This window comes from Paramacrobiotus metropolitanus, unplaced genomic scaffold (genome assembly GCF_019649055.1).
Source record: "Paramacrobiotus metropolitanus isolate TYO unplaced genomic scaffold, Prichtersi_v1.0 Parri_scaffold0000003, whole genome shotgun sequence".
Lineage (NCBI taxonomy): Eukaryota > Metazoa > Tardigrada > Eutardigrada > Parachela > Macrobiotidae > Paramacrobiotus > Paramacrobiotus metropolitanus.
The window spans coordinates 2,429,264-2,444,171 of record NW_026570223.1 but is presented as its reverse complement, the minus strand read 5'-3'; the positions used below and the strand labels follow the sequence as shown (position 1 = coordinate 2,444,171).

At 41.2% G+C, this 14,908-nt stretch overlaps 2 protein-coding genes across 3 annotated transcripts in view; both read left to right on the top strand.

The window, feature by feature from the left end:
* The first annotated feature begins 3,633 nt into the window (after positions 1–3,633).
* The window catches only part of LOC129591949 (uncharacterized), a 31,634-nt gene continuing 20,359 nt past the window's right edge, over positions 3,634–14,908 (top strand). The window contains exons 1-4 of one of the 2 annotated variants that reach the window (XM_055487852.1): positions 3,634–3,796; positions 3,894–3,915; positions 4,066–4,296; positions 4,601–4,996. In XM_055487852.1, the coding sequence (XP_055343827.1) occupies positions 4,069–4,296; positions 4,601–4,996 (624 nt within the window). In that variant the 5' untranslated portion in view covers positions 3,634–3,796; positions 3,894–3,915; positions 4,066–4,068. Of the gene's footprint in view, positions 3,797–3,893; positions 4,297–4,600; positions 4,997–14,908 lie in introns of both variants that reach the window. The other variant, XM_055487843.1, reaches the window with a different exon arrangement.
* On the top strand, positions 5,032–7,910 carry LOC129591962 (uncharacterized). Its single transcript, XM_055487863.1, has 2 exons — positions 5,032–7,424; positions 7,524–7,910. Exons 1-2 carry the CDS (start codon positions 6,732–6,734, stop codon positions 7,779–7,781), a joined length of 951 nt encoding a protein of 316 aa, XP_055343838.1. The 5' UTR covers positions 5,032–6,731; the 3' UTR covers positions 7,782–7,910.

The following is a 14,908-nucleotide window of genomic DNA, read 5'->3' as shown; positions in this document are numbered from 1 at the left end:
TACCGTAATTCGGAAGATCGGTTTCGAATTCTTAATTCTGCTTCCCTGATTGTCCGAAATTATAACACAATCGCATTAAGTAATTTTTTGCAATCGAGTCTCTTGTAAAGCGAAAATAGTCGAGATACCGGTATAATATGTCAAAATTAATTGTCTATAAAATCGACATTCTGTAAAAATGCCATAAAAGTGCCCTCGCAGCAAAAGTAAGTAACTGTAATACCGTACATATATTAGCAATTTAGTATTATTCTAGTTAGAACTGTGGGTTACTATTGGTCGTATCGGTTGTAAGTTGTTGCATCGTTTACAAAATTACTGTAATGATAGCTATGCCAAGGTGTATAATATAAAGGATAAACCCTACACTAACCATATTACACCTTGGTTATGCTGTCACAATTAACGAAATGTCAGATACGGGTCACCGGGCTGGAAGTACAACATGACTGCATAAAAATGGGTACTTCTAACCACACGTTTTCGAGAAATCGAATCCTGTTTAAATATTCGTTACATTTCCTTTATGCCGCCGGTATTGTCGAGACTCGGAAGCAAACACAAGCGAAATATTAAGTAAGAACTGACGAACGGGTGATGTGCTTTTTTATACACTACGTGGACAATCTCTCGATTGTGTAGCGGCAGGTACGTGATAAGAAAGAGGAATACTGGGATTTAAAATAATTTCGGATTTGTGTATATAAAAGGAATAATAATAGTAGGGAAAGAATTTTGTGAGTGTATGAAGGACATGAGAGGTTGTGGGTGTGTCTTTACTACAGTTGAGACCTTGAAAATTGCGCGTTTAATCTGTAACTTTCCATAGGTTTACACAGTCATTTTAGTGGTAGTAATTTGTGTAGTAGTAATTTGTGTAGTTAAGAAAGTTGATTGCTTAATGGAGCGAACTATTATGTTTTGCACTGATAGTCTTGGATGTGTAGTAACAGGTGGTTTGTATATGGGATGTAGGTTGGGACGTACATTAAAAGGTTGTTCGAGAGAATGTTTGGTTTGATTGGTTTGTTGACTGGATTTTTTTAGTTCGGTGGGTATATTAGAAGTTGAGGAACGTTGTGTTTGAGTTATTATGGTTTTAACGAAGTATATGTAGTGAGGAGAATGTTTTTCTTGTTGGTTATTTTCTGGTGGCCGGTTTAGATTTTCGGAAGCGTACTGATTCAGGTTGTTGTGTTTTGTTTGGCTTTGGTCTTTTTAGGTTGAGTATAGTTTAGTAAGTTTGCTTTCATAGATAGTTTCTTTTAAGTACTGTTTTTTTTTTAATAAAATAATGGAAACTGGTTGTGATCGCAAGAAATACGAAATACATGCGTGAGTATGTGCGTGATTATAGAGAAAAAACCGCAAAACGGAAACTGATGGTAATTGTAGCAAGGAAGATAATGAAGTAGTGATGATGTTAGACATGAAAATTTGAAGTTAAAAAACGAAAATGTAAACTTAACAGGGTCAACAAAACACAACACTTCAGGACAAAATCGTTAAGTAATGCTTAAGAAAAGATCCGGACAACCATTACACATTACCATACTCCGCAAATGTCGTTTAGCACGTTCCCTTTACAAAAATTGTCCAATAATTTTTTCCAAACATACCAGAAAACGCACCACCTTTAGTATTCCGATTACATTTTTGTTTTTTAACTTTTACATTCTCATATCTAACATCATCACCACTTTCCACATTATCCTCCCTGCTACAATTACCATCAGTTTCGATTTTGCATTTCTTTCTATAATCACGCATATACTCACGCATGTATTTCTTACAATCACAACCACCTTCCATTATTTTATTAAAAAAAGAATTCTTAAACGAAAATAATGTATGAAAGAAAACTTACTAAACCATACTCAACCTAAAAAGACTTACCAGAGCCAAACAAAAGACAGCAACCTGAATCAGTAAGTATCCACAAATCCACACCGGCCACCAAAAAATAACCAACAAGAAAAACTTTTGCTCACTCTATATACTTCGTTCACTCCATAATAACTCAAACACAAGATTCCTCAACTTCTTTTATACCCACCGAACTCAAAAAATCCAGTCAAAAAACCAATTAAACTATCCATTTTCTCGAACAACCTTTTAATGTAACTACCAACCTACTTCCCATATACAAACCACCTGTTCCTACACATCCAAGACTATCAGAGCAAAACATAATAGTCTGCTCCATTAAGCAATCAACTTTCTCGAAATTTTTTGAATTTTCCACAATAATCCATCACTATCTACAACCCGAAACACACTTCACTTCCTGTAACACTTCATAAAACACTCAAATACGAAAAACCAGAAAGTCAAATATATTTATACCATACTGCAGTAAAAATCCCTTCATCTTCACCCAAATTCAATGTAGACCCTTTCTTCGCTACACTGGATTAGTACACCCTTTCTTCATTATCACTTTTCGTCAAAGATATCACCTTTAATATAATTTACTATATTATGAAATTCTCTATTCAGCACTTTATATTTCTACCCCTTATAATCTCCACATACAACATGCTCCTGCAATGTACTCCTACATTATGTAGGAGCACATTGCAAAGTGCTCCTACATATGTAGACATTGCAATGTGCTCCTACATATGTAGGAGCACATATACATAGGGGCACATTGCAATGTGCTCCTACATATGTAGGAGCACATTGCAGGAGCATATTGGATTACGTTTGTTTGGGAACTACAGTTCCGTTTTTCTCCTCCAAGAACCGATGAAACCGATGCATTGTGCTACTGCATAATGTACGAGCACATTGCAAGGTGCTTCTACATAATGTAGGAGCACATAATGTAACCTAAAAAAGATGCCGAGCTAACAACGCCATCTACAAGTTTCACGCATCGTTACTCGACGCATGTCACATGACTCATGTCACATGACTGTTAGGCCCCACCGCTTCCTTCAACCGGCCGGACCCTTCCGTACTCTACGGGCGCCAAAAATTACTTTTGTTTACACACGGATATGGAAGACAAAAAACCGAAACTACAGTTTCATATATGCTACGACTGATTCTAGTCGTATACCGCATATAAGAACCTGTCACGGTTCAATGAACCTGCCGCAAAAGTTCCACCATTTCTCGTTTTAATAAAACTTCAAAATGAGTGTTGTGCCGGCGCGTGTTGACAGATTTAGCTGTGTCTTTTAAGGGAGTTTTGGCAAATTTACCGCAGAGTTGCAGGGCCGTTATATTGACTTATGAGTACTTTACAGAAGTAACAGAACAATATGTGGTCTGCATGTGTGCAAATGTATCAACTGCTATAGAAGATGCATGTTGTGATGTTGATAATAGGAGTGTTCGCCAATAAGGAACTTAAAATATCTACTCAATGCTGCTGATACGAACAATACCATCTGAAATCAAACATTGCCGGTCGACATTTTACGTACAAGAGCTGAAAGCTTGCTAAAACCAAGATAACAAATGAAATCATGCAGCATAAGGGACGGTGACTTCATTTTAGATAGTTCTTGTCGTACTCCACTGACAACGATATGCATAATAATTATTTATCACTTGAGATGTGCAAATTTGCACCGCTGCAAGTAACCACAACGTTCTCTTAAGCATTCGTACGATAATACCTTACAGGATGCTATCTTAAAATTAAAAAGTGAAACTCATTGCCGATAATTTTTCGCACGCGACTATGAAGTGTATTTAAATTAAGAACTTCCGTTACCATTGTTGGCACTTCTTGGACAGTGTATACGCTGGTTGATGTACTGTGGTTTCATTTTAAAATACGGTATGTACTACAGTACTACGTGCATACCTCGATTAAAGTAAAAGCTTCTATACACTCAGTTTTACGTAATATTAATATGATCAAAACTTTTTTACAGGCACGCTTCATATACCGGCGATGTGCGTTTGCATATAACAGTTGGATAAGTTAATTTTTCAATTGGATTCGTTCAAGAACTTAAAGAAAAGATGGACGGCAGCAACAGATACTTCGATGCGACACCGGTATCCAGTGACAACATCTGCGCGCATGAAAATGTTGTGTTGCAGGATATGATGGGAATAAGTGTGGTCCTGGCCACTGAAGAAAACAAGGAAGCGGAGTCGAAGAAGAGTTTTGGAGAAATGAATGGGCCAGTTGATCCAGACAAGCTCACTGCCAAGGAAAAAGCTCTGTACTTATTAAAAAATAAAGCCTTCCAAATGTGTCCTGTCGCGTTACTCTTCGGGATCGCTAACGGTATATATGGGCCGGTATTCACAGAACTGCAAAAGAATCGGGTACGTACTTGTATAATACGGCATACACAAAATATTATCATATCCAGTTATCTTTATACGCTGAACTGAATAAAAAAATGCATTGCAACAGAAAAGATTAATACACATGAAAAACGGATAGTACTTCGGACTACTGTCATGGCCGAATACGAAACTGTATATACATATGTTCAATATAATGTTCGATCATTAAATTACAACGAAATAAAAAATACGAGTACAGTATCAGTATATATTTGTGCTGATGTTGCGATGGTTGTGCTTTTAGTATATACTTGTACAGTGCGCGTGTTGAATTCTCCAGGTGTGCCAAGTGATATTCAATTATTCCGCATCATTTTGCGCCGACCTTCAAAATATAAGCCACGGAAATGAAGCCAATCAAGTGCGAACCGTAACAACCGACTACGTTTTCTACAACAACATTGTAGCCGGTGTACCGGCCATCGTCTTCGCCTTGTTCATGGGCGCCTGGTCTGACCACTTTGGGCGGCGCATTCCCATGATGTCGGTATTCGTGGGAATGATCATGTCCTCGGTCTTTCTTATCCTCTTTTCTCATATTGTGGTACATCCGGCGGTCCTTCTCGTGGCGACCGCCAATTCCGCAGTACTCGGTGGGCAAACGGTCTTCGTTATGGCCACACTGAGTTACGTCGGAGATCACACTTCAGTAGTAGAGGCGTTTATTCGTATACAGGTTTGTGAGTGATAGGCTAACCTAGCCAAGTTTTTAATGAGGAGGGTTACCTGTACACGTTAATGGAGAGGAGGCTAAGTGGAAGGAGTTGGCTTAACACGTGATTGTAGCGTACAGTTAATGATTACGAAGGTAGTAAGTATTCGTGAGCCGTTAAGGTGGTTGTATTTGTTGTACATACTCGTACACACGTACACACTTCGCCACAGGTACAGTTTTGCTTTTAATTCCAATAATGCAGCGTTTAAATTCTCAATGGACTTAGCGCCCAAGAAATTACATTTCCCGGAATGAAAAAGAACAGCAGTGCATGTCGATAAGCGAATAGGGAGACCAGTAAATAATTCAGGAGTATAAGATAAATGCAAGCGATTACTAATTTCTTCTAAGCTTAATTTATGACCAAAGTAGAAAGTGCCAATCATGTTGACCACTCGAAAATTATGAAATAAACAACGGTATCCAAGCGTACGCAATAAGCTAATGAAATAGTGTAATAGAATACGAGCATCCCTTCTGGAGGTGCCTCCGTTTACCGTAATCCGTCCATTGGTGTATAACTGGCAGTGACCTTTGAATGGTTGGTTGGTCCGCAGGAGCAATCCAGAAAATCTATGCGGTAGATACTGGGCCATCGGTAGTTTCCGCTCCAGGTCCGGTAGGTTTAGCGTGCAGCCTAACTCCGCAGTCACCACAACATTCGTCACCTTGACTGTCTGTATAATACGAGTACACTTATCAGCAAATTGTCAGCTATAATAAAGGTACGCAATGACCAGTCCTTACCGCGCCAATAATCGTTTCCACATTCGCATTCATGCTTGGTCAGCTGGGTTTTGCGGGCGGGCAGAGCCATCATGCAACTGGGGCAGATCGTCGGATCCTTGCTTAAATATACTCCGGTCAGCCATTTTGCGTAGGCGGCAGGTTTATTGTACTTGCTGGGGCGATCATTGGACAGGTAACGGAACGATGGGCAGTCCAAATCGTCCAGATTGATAACAGCAGCCGGTCGCAAGATAGGGGCGAGTAGCGCACACTTGTCGGCTCCTTTGACATAGAACTTTACGTCATGCTCCACAGCGTAGGTGTAGTCCCGGTCATCGTCAGTACCATTAAACGTCACAGCGTACCAGGTGTCCAGAGTATTCCGTAAACTGCGTCGGTTTTCCGACAACTGCATACCGAACAGTACTCCCTTATTAAGGTTTTCTAAACCAAACTCTTCAACAATGTAATCTTTAGACGGAAAGAAAACATTTGAAAACATGCTGCTGGCTCGCTCAGGGCAAATAATGGCCAAATGTTTAATGATCTTAACGTTTTGCATCTCAGTATACTGCGCATCGACAACACAGTGGTGAGGAGCCATTTTTCTCAGCACTGTCAACTGACGAAAAAACAGCAAAGAAAAAATAGAGCAACTAAATTAACTACTGTTTCATATGCTGTAGTAAAATTGTACAAGGTTGTAAAATGGACACGGTACCATAACGCAACGGTTGCAAAATGGACCCGTGGTATTTTTAACACCGCTGTCTAACTGGGTACCGGCTTGAGCACAAGTGTGGTAAGGTAGTTTACCGACTGACGATAATTTGTAAACGACCGCTTTCATTTTCAGTTAGTCCTCGCTTTAGTCGGTTAGTTTGAATTTTTGTTCTACATCTTTGACGAGTTTTACTTTTGCAAGCTTACAAGTTGCACGATTAAATACTGTAGTTACCATTTTACAATGGAGTTCCTCGCTGACATTCCATCAACACCCCGGAAGAACCCCAAGCGCAACTTGACCTTCAAGTTTCCCAAGGACCGCCCGGAGGACCGCACGGAGCTGGAGCCCATCAAGCGCCAGAAGCTGGTGAAGCAAGAAGCCACCTATCCACCCAGTAAGCACACGCGTTTCGCTTTTACCGAACAGGGGCTGCCGGTTTACAAGATCGGGTTCGACAAGTTCGCTCTGGTCCGCTGGCTGGGAGGAGAGACGAAGGTCATCCTGGCCGAGTTCAAGGAGCAGCCTGATGGGACGTTTAAACCGACGGATGCCAACAAGTACATCGCCATGACGATCAACAATTTTTTTCGCCTGAGTGGTTTAATCCTGACCGGGAAAGCTGACCTGGACTCGAACACGTCATCATTTGACAATGGTAAGCTGTCACCGCATTTCTGCTTGGACGACAACCTGTACTTTCGCTGGAGCCGCTACAACGGTATGGATCTGGCTACTATGCGTCGCTTCAACCTAACGCCTAACAAGGACCTGTACCCGACCAAGATGGGGATTTCTTTTGGACGCAAGGCCTACGAGGGACTGAAGGAGCTCGTTGTGGATTTTACCTTACTGAAGGAAATCCGGGACATCAATGAAGCTCATGACATCACTCCGGATCCAATGCCTGGGCTCGCTTCAGTCAGTTTGAAACAGGTGAATCAATGAATGTGATTATTGTATAATTTTTGGGTATTTTATCCTTATTATTTATTGTGCAGCATTTATACTGTTTAAACTTTTGCTTTGTAATAGGAACTGGCGGAGTTCATGTTTCGTAAAATTCGTGAGCACCGGGAAAGCACTATTGGACGCACACCAATGCGAGGAATTGCCACCGATGAAGAATGGACTATGGCCGAGAAAGACATTTTGGAAAAGAAACAAGTGCATGGTGTGCTTTTGATGTTGAATCAGGTTAATTACGAACAGCTGCTGGCATTAGATTTGGAAGGTTATATGACGCAGTTTCGCACCGAAGTGCGCGCTCAGCTGGATAAAATGATGATGTAATTTTGACTACGTGTAATTTTTGCAGTACGGCTCTTTTCGCATTTGTTTATTTCACTAAGCGAGAAATTTGATTCTCGAGAAATTTACGGTTACATATTTGTGTATTTAAATTAAAATAATGATTAACATATCGACAAACCATCTTGTCATTATTAATTTTATTGTCATTAAATATTCTGATAATCGCTCCGAACGGCTGACCACTACAACGTTGTAATAAAAAAAACATACAATATTGACCACAAACGGTAGAGTAATCAGACTGCAACACTTCACTTTGAGTAATCAATCGATCGCCATTGCAAAACCGTTTCTGTAGAGCTTCGCTGTAGTACGCTGGGTTTTTGCCGTAGGAATCGAATATTTCCAAGACGTCAGGTCGATCTTGGTAAACGGCAATCCAGTGTTCACCGGGTTGCTGGGCTGGGTCGGTATTAACAATACACGTAGCGGGATAGGGTCGTAGGTCCAACGGAACTTGGTCGGCAGCGAACACGCCACGAAAATGAGCATTTGTAATGGCATTGGCTCGCATTGCCGCCGATATTTGCTCCGAGTTCATGTTGAAAAATCAGCAATAAGTTGTCGATGCTGGTTAAATTCAATAAAGCTATCAAATACCATCATACAAACCATCATTAAGGATTTTGTATGTGATTTTGCAAAGGTCACCGATATGCTTAAATTTCCCTGCTTGATTAAAGTCAGCGGTCCTCTTCCTGTGTGACCAGGCGTTAGATCAAAACCAAAAATAGCATAACCTTCGTTATAGCCATTACGATCCACTGTCCAGCATCCATTAGGATGGTTTTTTGCGCCCAACGCATCCAATAAGCCATCGTAGCATTGTAATGATTGGGACTTTGCAAAATCGGCATTGTAGGGTTTAGTAGGATAACTCTGACCATCTACTTCCACACTGATTTGACGTACGTCAAACTGGTGAAAATTAAACGGATTTTTCTGATAATTTCCATGAAAGTCCTCACTATCTAGAAAACCGATAAATACCACCTTCGGTATTTGTCCAATTTGCAGGTTGGTCACCACTGTGCTCTGTGTATTCTTGGGAATATCGGCCACACGCATTACGATGCGTTCGATATGATATTTCACCGTCCGGTTCAGCAGTTGACCCGCTACGGCTGTCATAAAGTCCGGAGCAGGTATATAGCGCCGGACTGACAACCGAGCATTGCGGATAAAAGGTTTGTATGTTTTAGTGTCTTTGTCCGCATCGTACACGCGTAAACAAAATTCCGGTCGATTCATAACCAGACGTATTTGGACTGGTATTCCAGTACACAATGGTTTACTCTGGTCGAATAAGTCGGCAAATATTTTACCGGACAGTTGGACATACTCACCTTTACCGAAAAGGTCATGGCGCCACAATTCACCTGTGTTGTCGGGATTTGTAGCCATTTTTCCCGGGGTATCCAGAGCAAAGCATGCTGAGGTCAGCTGTGACCTTTGAGCTTCCGGTGAATGAAATAGTAAAGATTCAAAATAAGCACGATAGGGGTAAAACGTGGCAGCATCTGAGATTAGGCGGTTGGCTACAGTCACATGCACCGATTGGAACAGAGAATTTAGAAAGTTATTGACAGGGGCGACTCCCTCTGCGGCAGTTATTACTTCGAAATTATTCTGATTATTTTTCTTGACTTTGATGGCTACTTCTAGTTCCAAAACCATGTCGCCTAAACTCAGCAGACCCGCTGTACTAGGGGGGGATATAAAAGTTAATATCTCCAGCGGTACCGTCTTCCGTAAAAATAGTGGTGGGATTCAGTTTCTCATGTTCAGTACGCCAACGATCCGTCAACGTGGCCGGCAATGCAAACAGTTGGTTTTCTAACTGCATTGCTGGCTCCGAGTTGGGCATCATCATCATCGCCATGATTATAGAAAATCAGGAATATCGGTCGGGGGAATTCTTCGAGTGCGTTTAACAGATTTACGGGGTTTACGGGAACGTTTTTTCCGAACACCTTCGCCTTGCTGTATCTGCTTATTAAGGGCTTCGCTAGCTTTGGCCGCTACGTCTTTAATAGCTCCGGTCGCTGCTTCTTGCAAGTGTGGTGTGGCTGCTTCGAGTGCTGCTTTAGCGTGAGGTGCTGCTTTTCGTATAATAGGTTTAGCAAATGAAGTTATCTTGGCAATAATGTTCTTTAATACTTGCGCAAAACCAGAACCATTCTGCAGAGTACCACGATAACGCAGAAGAGGGCTACCACCAGTTTGCGCCACAAAAACATCGTCATAACGCCGGGGATCAGGCACGTAAGGTACCAGAGGCATCCTAAAATAATTTCTGAGGGCGAAAATGCAGTTTTACTAACGATTTACCGTTTTCGAATTTGGCGTTCTCTCCCAAGTCATCAGCTAGAGTAAGGTGTACTGTTTCAAAGTGTTGAGCAATAACAGGGACATAGTGCGCTTTATCAAATCTTGCTTCCACGAGAGGATCTGTACCGCCTCTAATAGGTACATTTCGCAAAAACTGCGCTGCCGTATCACCAATTAGGCTGTAGTCAGCCACGTTACAGTACACAAATACATTCTGATTTTGCAGGTGTGCATTTGCCGTTTGTTCAGCAATAAATTGACGAGTTTCAGAATAATTTTCATCTTTGCACTTCTCCATAAACTTTTCAGCAATACCATCAAGCGCTAGGAACTGCTCGCCTTCTTTTGTGAGATCCCAAAAATCTGTTGTTAAATGGGATTTTCGGAATCTTAATATTTTCTGTAGTGCCAAGGACTCGGGAGGAAAGTGCACAGTGGTTCGAGGCGTTCCCACGGTCAGTTTGACCCGCAGATTTTTTCTATTGTCGAAACTTGCATCCAGATATTTTCTTTCTGGCAGAATGCTCAAGTTCTTAAGGTAGGCCCCGTTAACACGAAAAAATGTATCGTCATTATTACTCATAATTGGTGTGTTTTTATTCATAACATCCAATATCGCTCCCACATTTTTGTAATTACCCGCAGGGATAATGATATCGGTCGTTTCGGTAAGCCGTCCAATTGCTTCCGCTAAATTATCTGTTTGCTTGTTTCTCTCTATTCCATACCCTGGTGTAACACAGATCGTATATGGTTTCCAAAATAATATGCTGGTCATGGCTCAGTGTGTATAGAGAATTATTGCACTGAAATTCCACCAAAGCCATTTCCCAGCGGCCTTTAAGAGTGATGGGGTGCTTTAGCCGCGTTGTCCAGTCCGATGCCGTATTTTCCGAGAAACTATTAACATCGCTAGGCAATGTTAAGTAGAATGGCGAACCTTCAAACATTTTTCGTTGATCCACGAGTCGTGCTCTGGTCCGTATCCTAACCACCTTACTAATGCTTTTCCCTTACTACGTTTAATAACAAAATCTATAGTATGTTCCTTATTCTCAGCATTCCGTACACGCGATAATTCTTGCTCGTAAAATTGGCCTTTAATAATTGCGCCGCGTTCATCTTTTAATCGGTACACTGGAACAGGATGCCGAACAATTTTGGTAATGGTAAATATTTCTTCTTTGAAATTATTGTTATATCCTTTCTCCAGTTTTCCTTTATTAACGGCTAGTCGAACTGTATCACCGATCTTGAACTTGGGTTTCTGTAGAGTGGAATCTTTATATAATTTATTGAAAACGTTCAACGAATTTTCTGGCATGACATCGACTGGGCGCATTCCGTGCGCACGATGCACAGAATGGTTGTACGAGTCTATTAGATCTGCTAATTTGTCTGTGTACCGCGTAGATACCCTGTGTCGGAATAGCCGCACCAGTCGGGACTTTATCGTTCGAATAACTCTTTCTACCATGGCACATTTAATATCATCGTTTTCAGAAGTAAAAAATTCAATTCTTTTAGCTTTTAGGAATTGTTGAACGACATCATTGACAAATTCACGACCTTTGTCAGTTTGCACTCGCATTGGCTCTCCGAGCTCATCAAACACTTTTTCCAAGGCGCTGCGAGTTTCTGTCGCATTTTTACTCTTCATTTGAATTACACAGAGCTTTTTCGAGAAGCAATCAATGGCAAACAATAAATATTTAATACCATCATTTTCTTTATAATACTTGGAAAAATCCGCTAAATCAATCTGGTATTGCATCTGCAGATCTGTCACTATTATCTGGTTGCGTTTAAAGCGCTTAGGTCTATCTTTTGTTACCGTATACTCATCCAGCAGCTCCTTGGCTTTCGCACGGTTCAGTTTGGGTTGCTTGATCGCTTGATAAAATCTTTCTATGCCTCCAAAGCTTCCGGGGTTTTTGGCGTCGAGATACTTCTTCAGGAGCTGATTCATTACAACACGTTGATACACAGTTAATTTTAAAAATGCGACAGAGGCGTAGCACCGATGGTAAGAAGGCAGACATATCACGGTAAAGTAATCCACTTTATCCGTGGATTACCACCACCTCTCTGTGCTCCTTTTTCGACGAGTGCGATGAGCCGGTGGTGTGTAGAAAAGCTATTCTGAAACCTGATCCACAGGCGTTGCGGGTGGACTTAGTTGACGCTTAGGAGCTCTACGTTTCGGTTCTTTTGTCGGCTCGGGCGCTTTAGGAGTAACGTATTTGGGTATTTGCACTGGATTTTCTTCAGGAATGGCACGCGGTTTCAAAGCTAGAAAACGTTCTAGAGTGGACGATAGCTGATTGGCTTTCTCATATTCACTTATATCTTTGCGTTGAATGATATGGGCCACCAAATTCTCTAGCGAAATTACTTCGGCAGCTTCCGGTGGTTGTTTGTTCAGCTGGATTTTTGTTGCCAATCGGTCATCCATGACTCGCTTGGGTACAATTAAAAATTCATCCATTACCTATAAGGCTGCTTAAAACGCCAGCAAAGACGGGTAGCAACGCACCGATAAAACCACCTTGCTGTAAAATCTGACGCTTTTGTTTGGAGGGATATCGCCGTAGCGCGAGCAGTCTCAGTGACTTGCGGTGTCTTTTACAGGTATCTAAATGTTCCGCCGGTAAAGTAATGGTGTTTTTAATAATATCCACAGCAATCTCTTCAATAGCCTTGAGCTGATTCCGGTTGAAATACTCTGATAACACCTTTCGCTGTTTCGGTTTAAGGCTCCGTAGCGTCATAATATATGGCGCAAGGGCTTTTACTCTGTCCGACATGGTTCCGGTAAACAACAATCGTTTTTGCTTAAATAGATTCGCATAAACTGTTCAGGCATTACGTGTGAGCGAACCCTTAAATAGTCGGGGCAGGTACTTCTTAAGTCTAGAATAATTGGCTGGTACGGTTCAGAGGTCACTTTGCGATACGCATCCACCAAATGCGATAAGCCCATCTGACGGGCCAAGGTACTTATCTGATTTACATCACGGACATTTTTAAATAATACTAGGTACTGACAATTTAGCATAATATCGCGCATTGCCTTTCCTTGTTTGTAGAGGATTTGCAGTATCAAGACAACGGAAACGTTCTTATGATGTATGCCTTGTGTAAAAAGCTTAGTACAACGCAAATCTTTGCTAATTACATGTGAAAGGTCATCAATAATAAGTAGCGTATGCTGATTTGTGTTAAAAAAATCGTCTTTGCCTAGTACTTCTTCGACACCTTGAATAAACTCTACGGTCGGCACGGCTTCCAATAGTACATCAAATCCTTTTTGGTATTCACCGGAGCAGTACACAATACGATCAGGCGGACGGTCAATCATTTTTTCCCTGTTTTTTATTAAATTAAACACAAATTCACTTTTGCCGGACATGGTCGGACCGCACACACAACAACCAAAACATGCTTTGAACCGCGGATCGCTGTCTAACACTGAATACATGATTATACCAGATTGTTAACGCGCCAAAAGCATTGCAATACATATAGCTGATACAAATGCAACGCAACACTTAAATACTTATGTCCACCATTCCAAAGGTTGCGCTCCTCCCGAAAGTCTGTTGTGTACCTCATCGACCCAAGCACTCCCACGCATTTCCAGAAGGTACTTGCACAAAGGGTTGAGGGTGACATGCTTTCTCCATGCATCGATGCTGACCCGGTCATCTAGATCCAGTTGACACTGGCAGTGAACGCAGGTTGCAGACCAATCCCCCATGTACACAAAACCGGCTTCCGCTAATTGGCGTGACAAGTTTTGCTTGCAAGGAGACTTCCAAAAATCGTATGTAGCTAGCCTAGATTCATACGTCGAGAATACTCCGTCACCCATACGAAAACTTTCCATAAAACTCATTTTTGTGTTTATTTAAGTGCTCAAAAAACCTTATAAAAACAGGTTTTAACAACCACAACAAAAGAAAGTGTAGAAATAATTTTGAGATGTCGGTAGTTTATTTTGAGCAGTTCGGAACCCTTAAAAGGGTTGCATAATTGTACCGGGTTCAAAATGTAACGGTGCTAAATGGAAACCATAATATTAGCAAAAAAAGCACTGATATATTAACTCCAACTATTTAAGCAGGTTTTTGTGTTGTTGAACATAAAACAAAATGGCCAACGTACAGGGAATGATTCCCAGACTGGACCTTGCCGAGCGGATCGACAACCGTCTGGGAAAATTTTGCATTGGTATTTTATGGTTAATTTTAGTTCTTATTTTAATTACATTTATTTGTGCCGAGAATATTATCAAAGTTATCGCTCACCGACCTCGCCTGGTTGACCTTTGCGTCAACGATACCGCCTGCAGTGTTTTCGTCGCCAACAACACTACTGCATGACTTACCTTCTTGATCTTCATCAGTTTGACCTCCCGTGGCATCCACATACGAAATCTGCAAGTAGATGCTACTAACTACAAAGTGCTGTTGGGAGAGCGAAGTGTTAGAGCTTACATGGCAGTTCTCCTTCCAACCAGTGGGAGATGGGGCAGTCGGAATGCTGGGAACTTTTATTAACTCGACTTAAATGATTAACTCGCTAGTTTTGTGACACTGTTATCAGAACAAAAACGTATGGAAATGTAACAACTTTTTGTTTGCTTTACCGCCTGTTAGCAAGTGTCAGAGTTTCTCAATTTGTTTATTAAAAATTCAGAACCAACAAATGTCATGCTATTTATTTCGGTACATAACCAAACGGTAGCGTGTTCCAGTTTTCCACTATTCGCC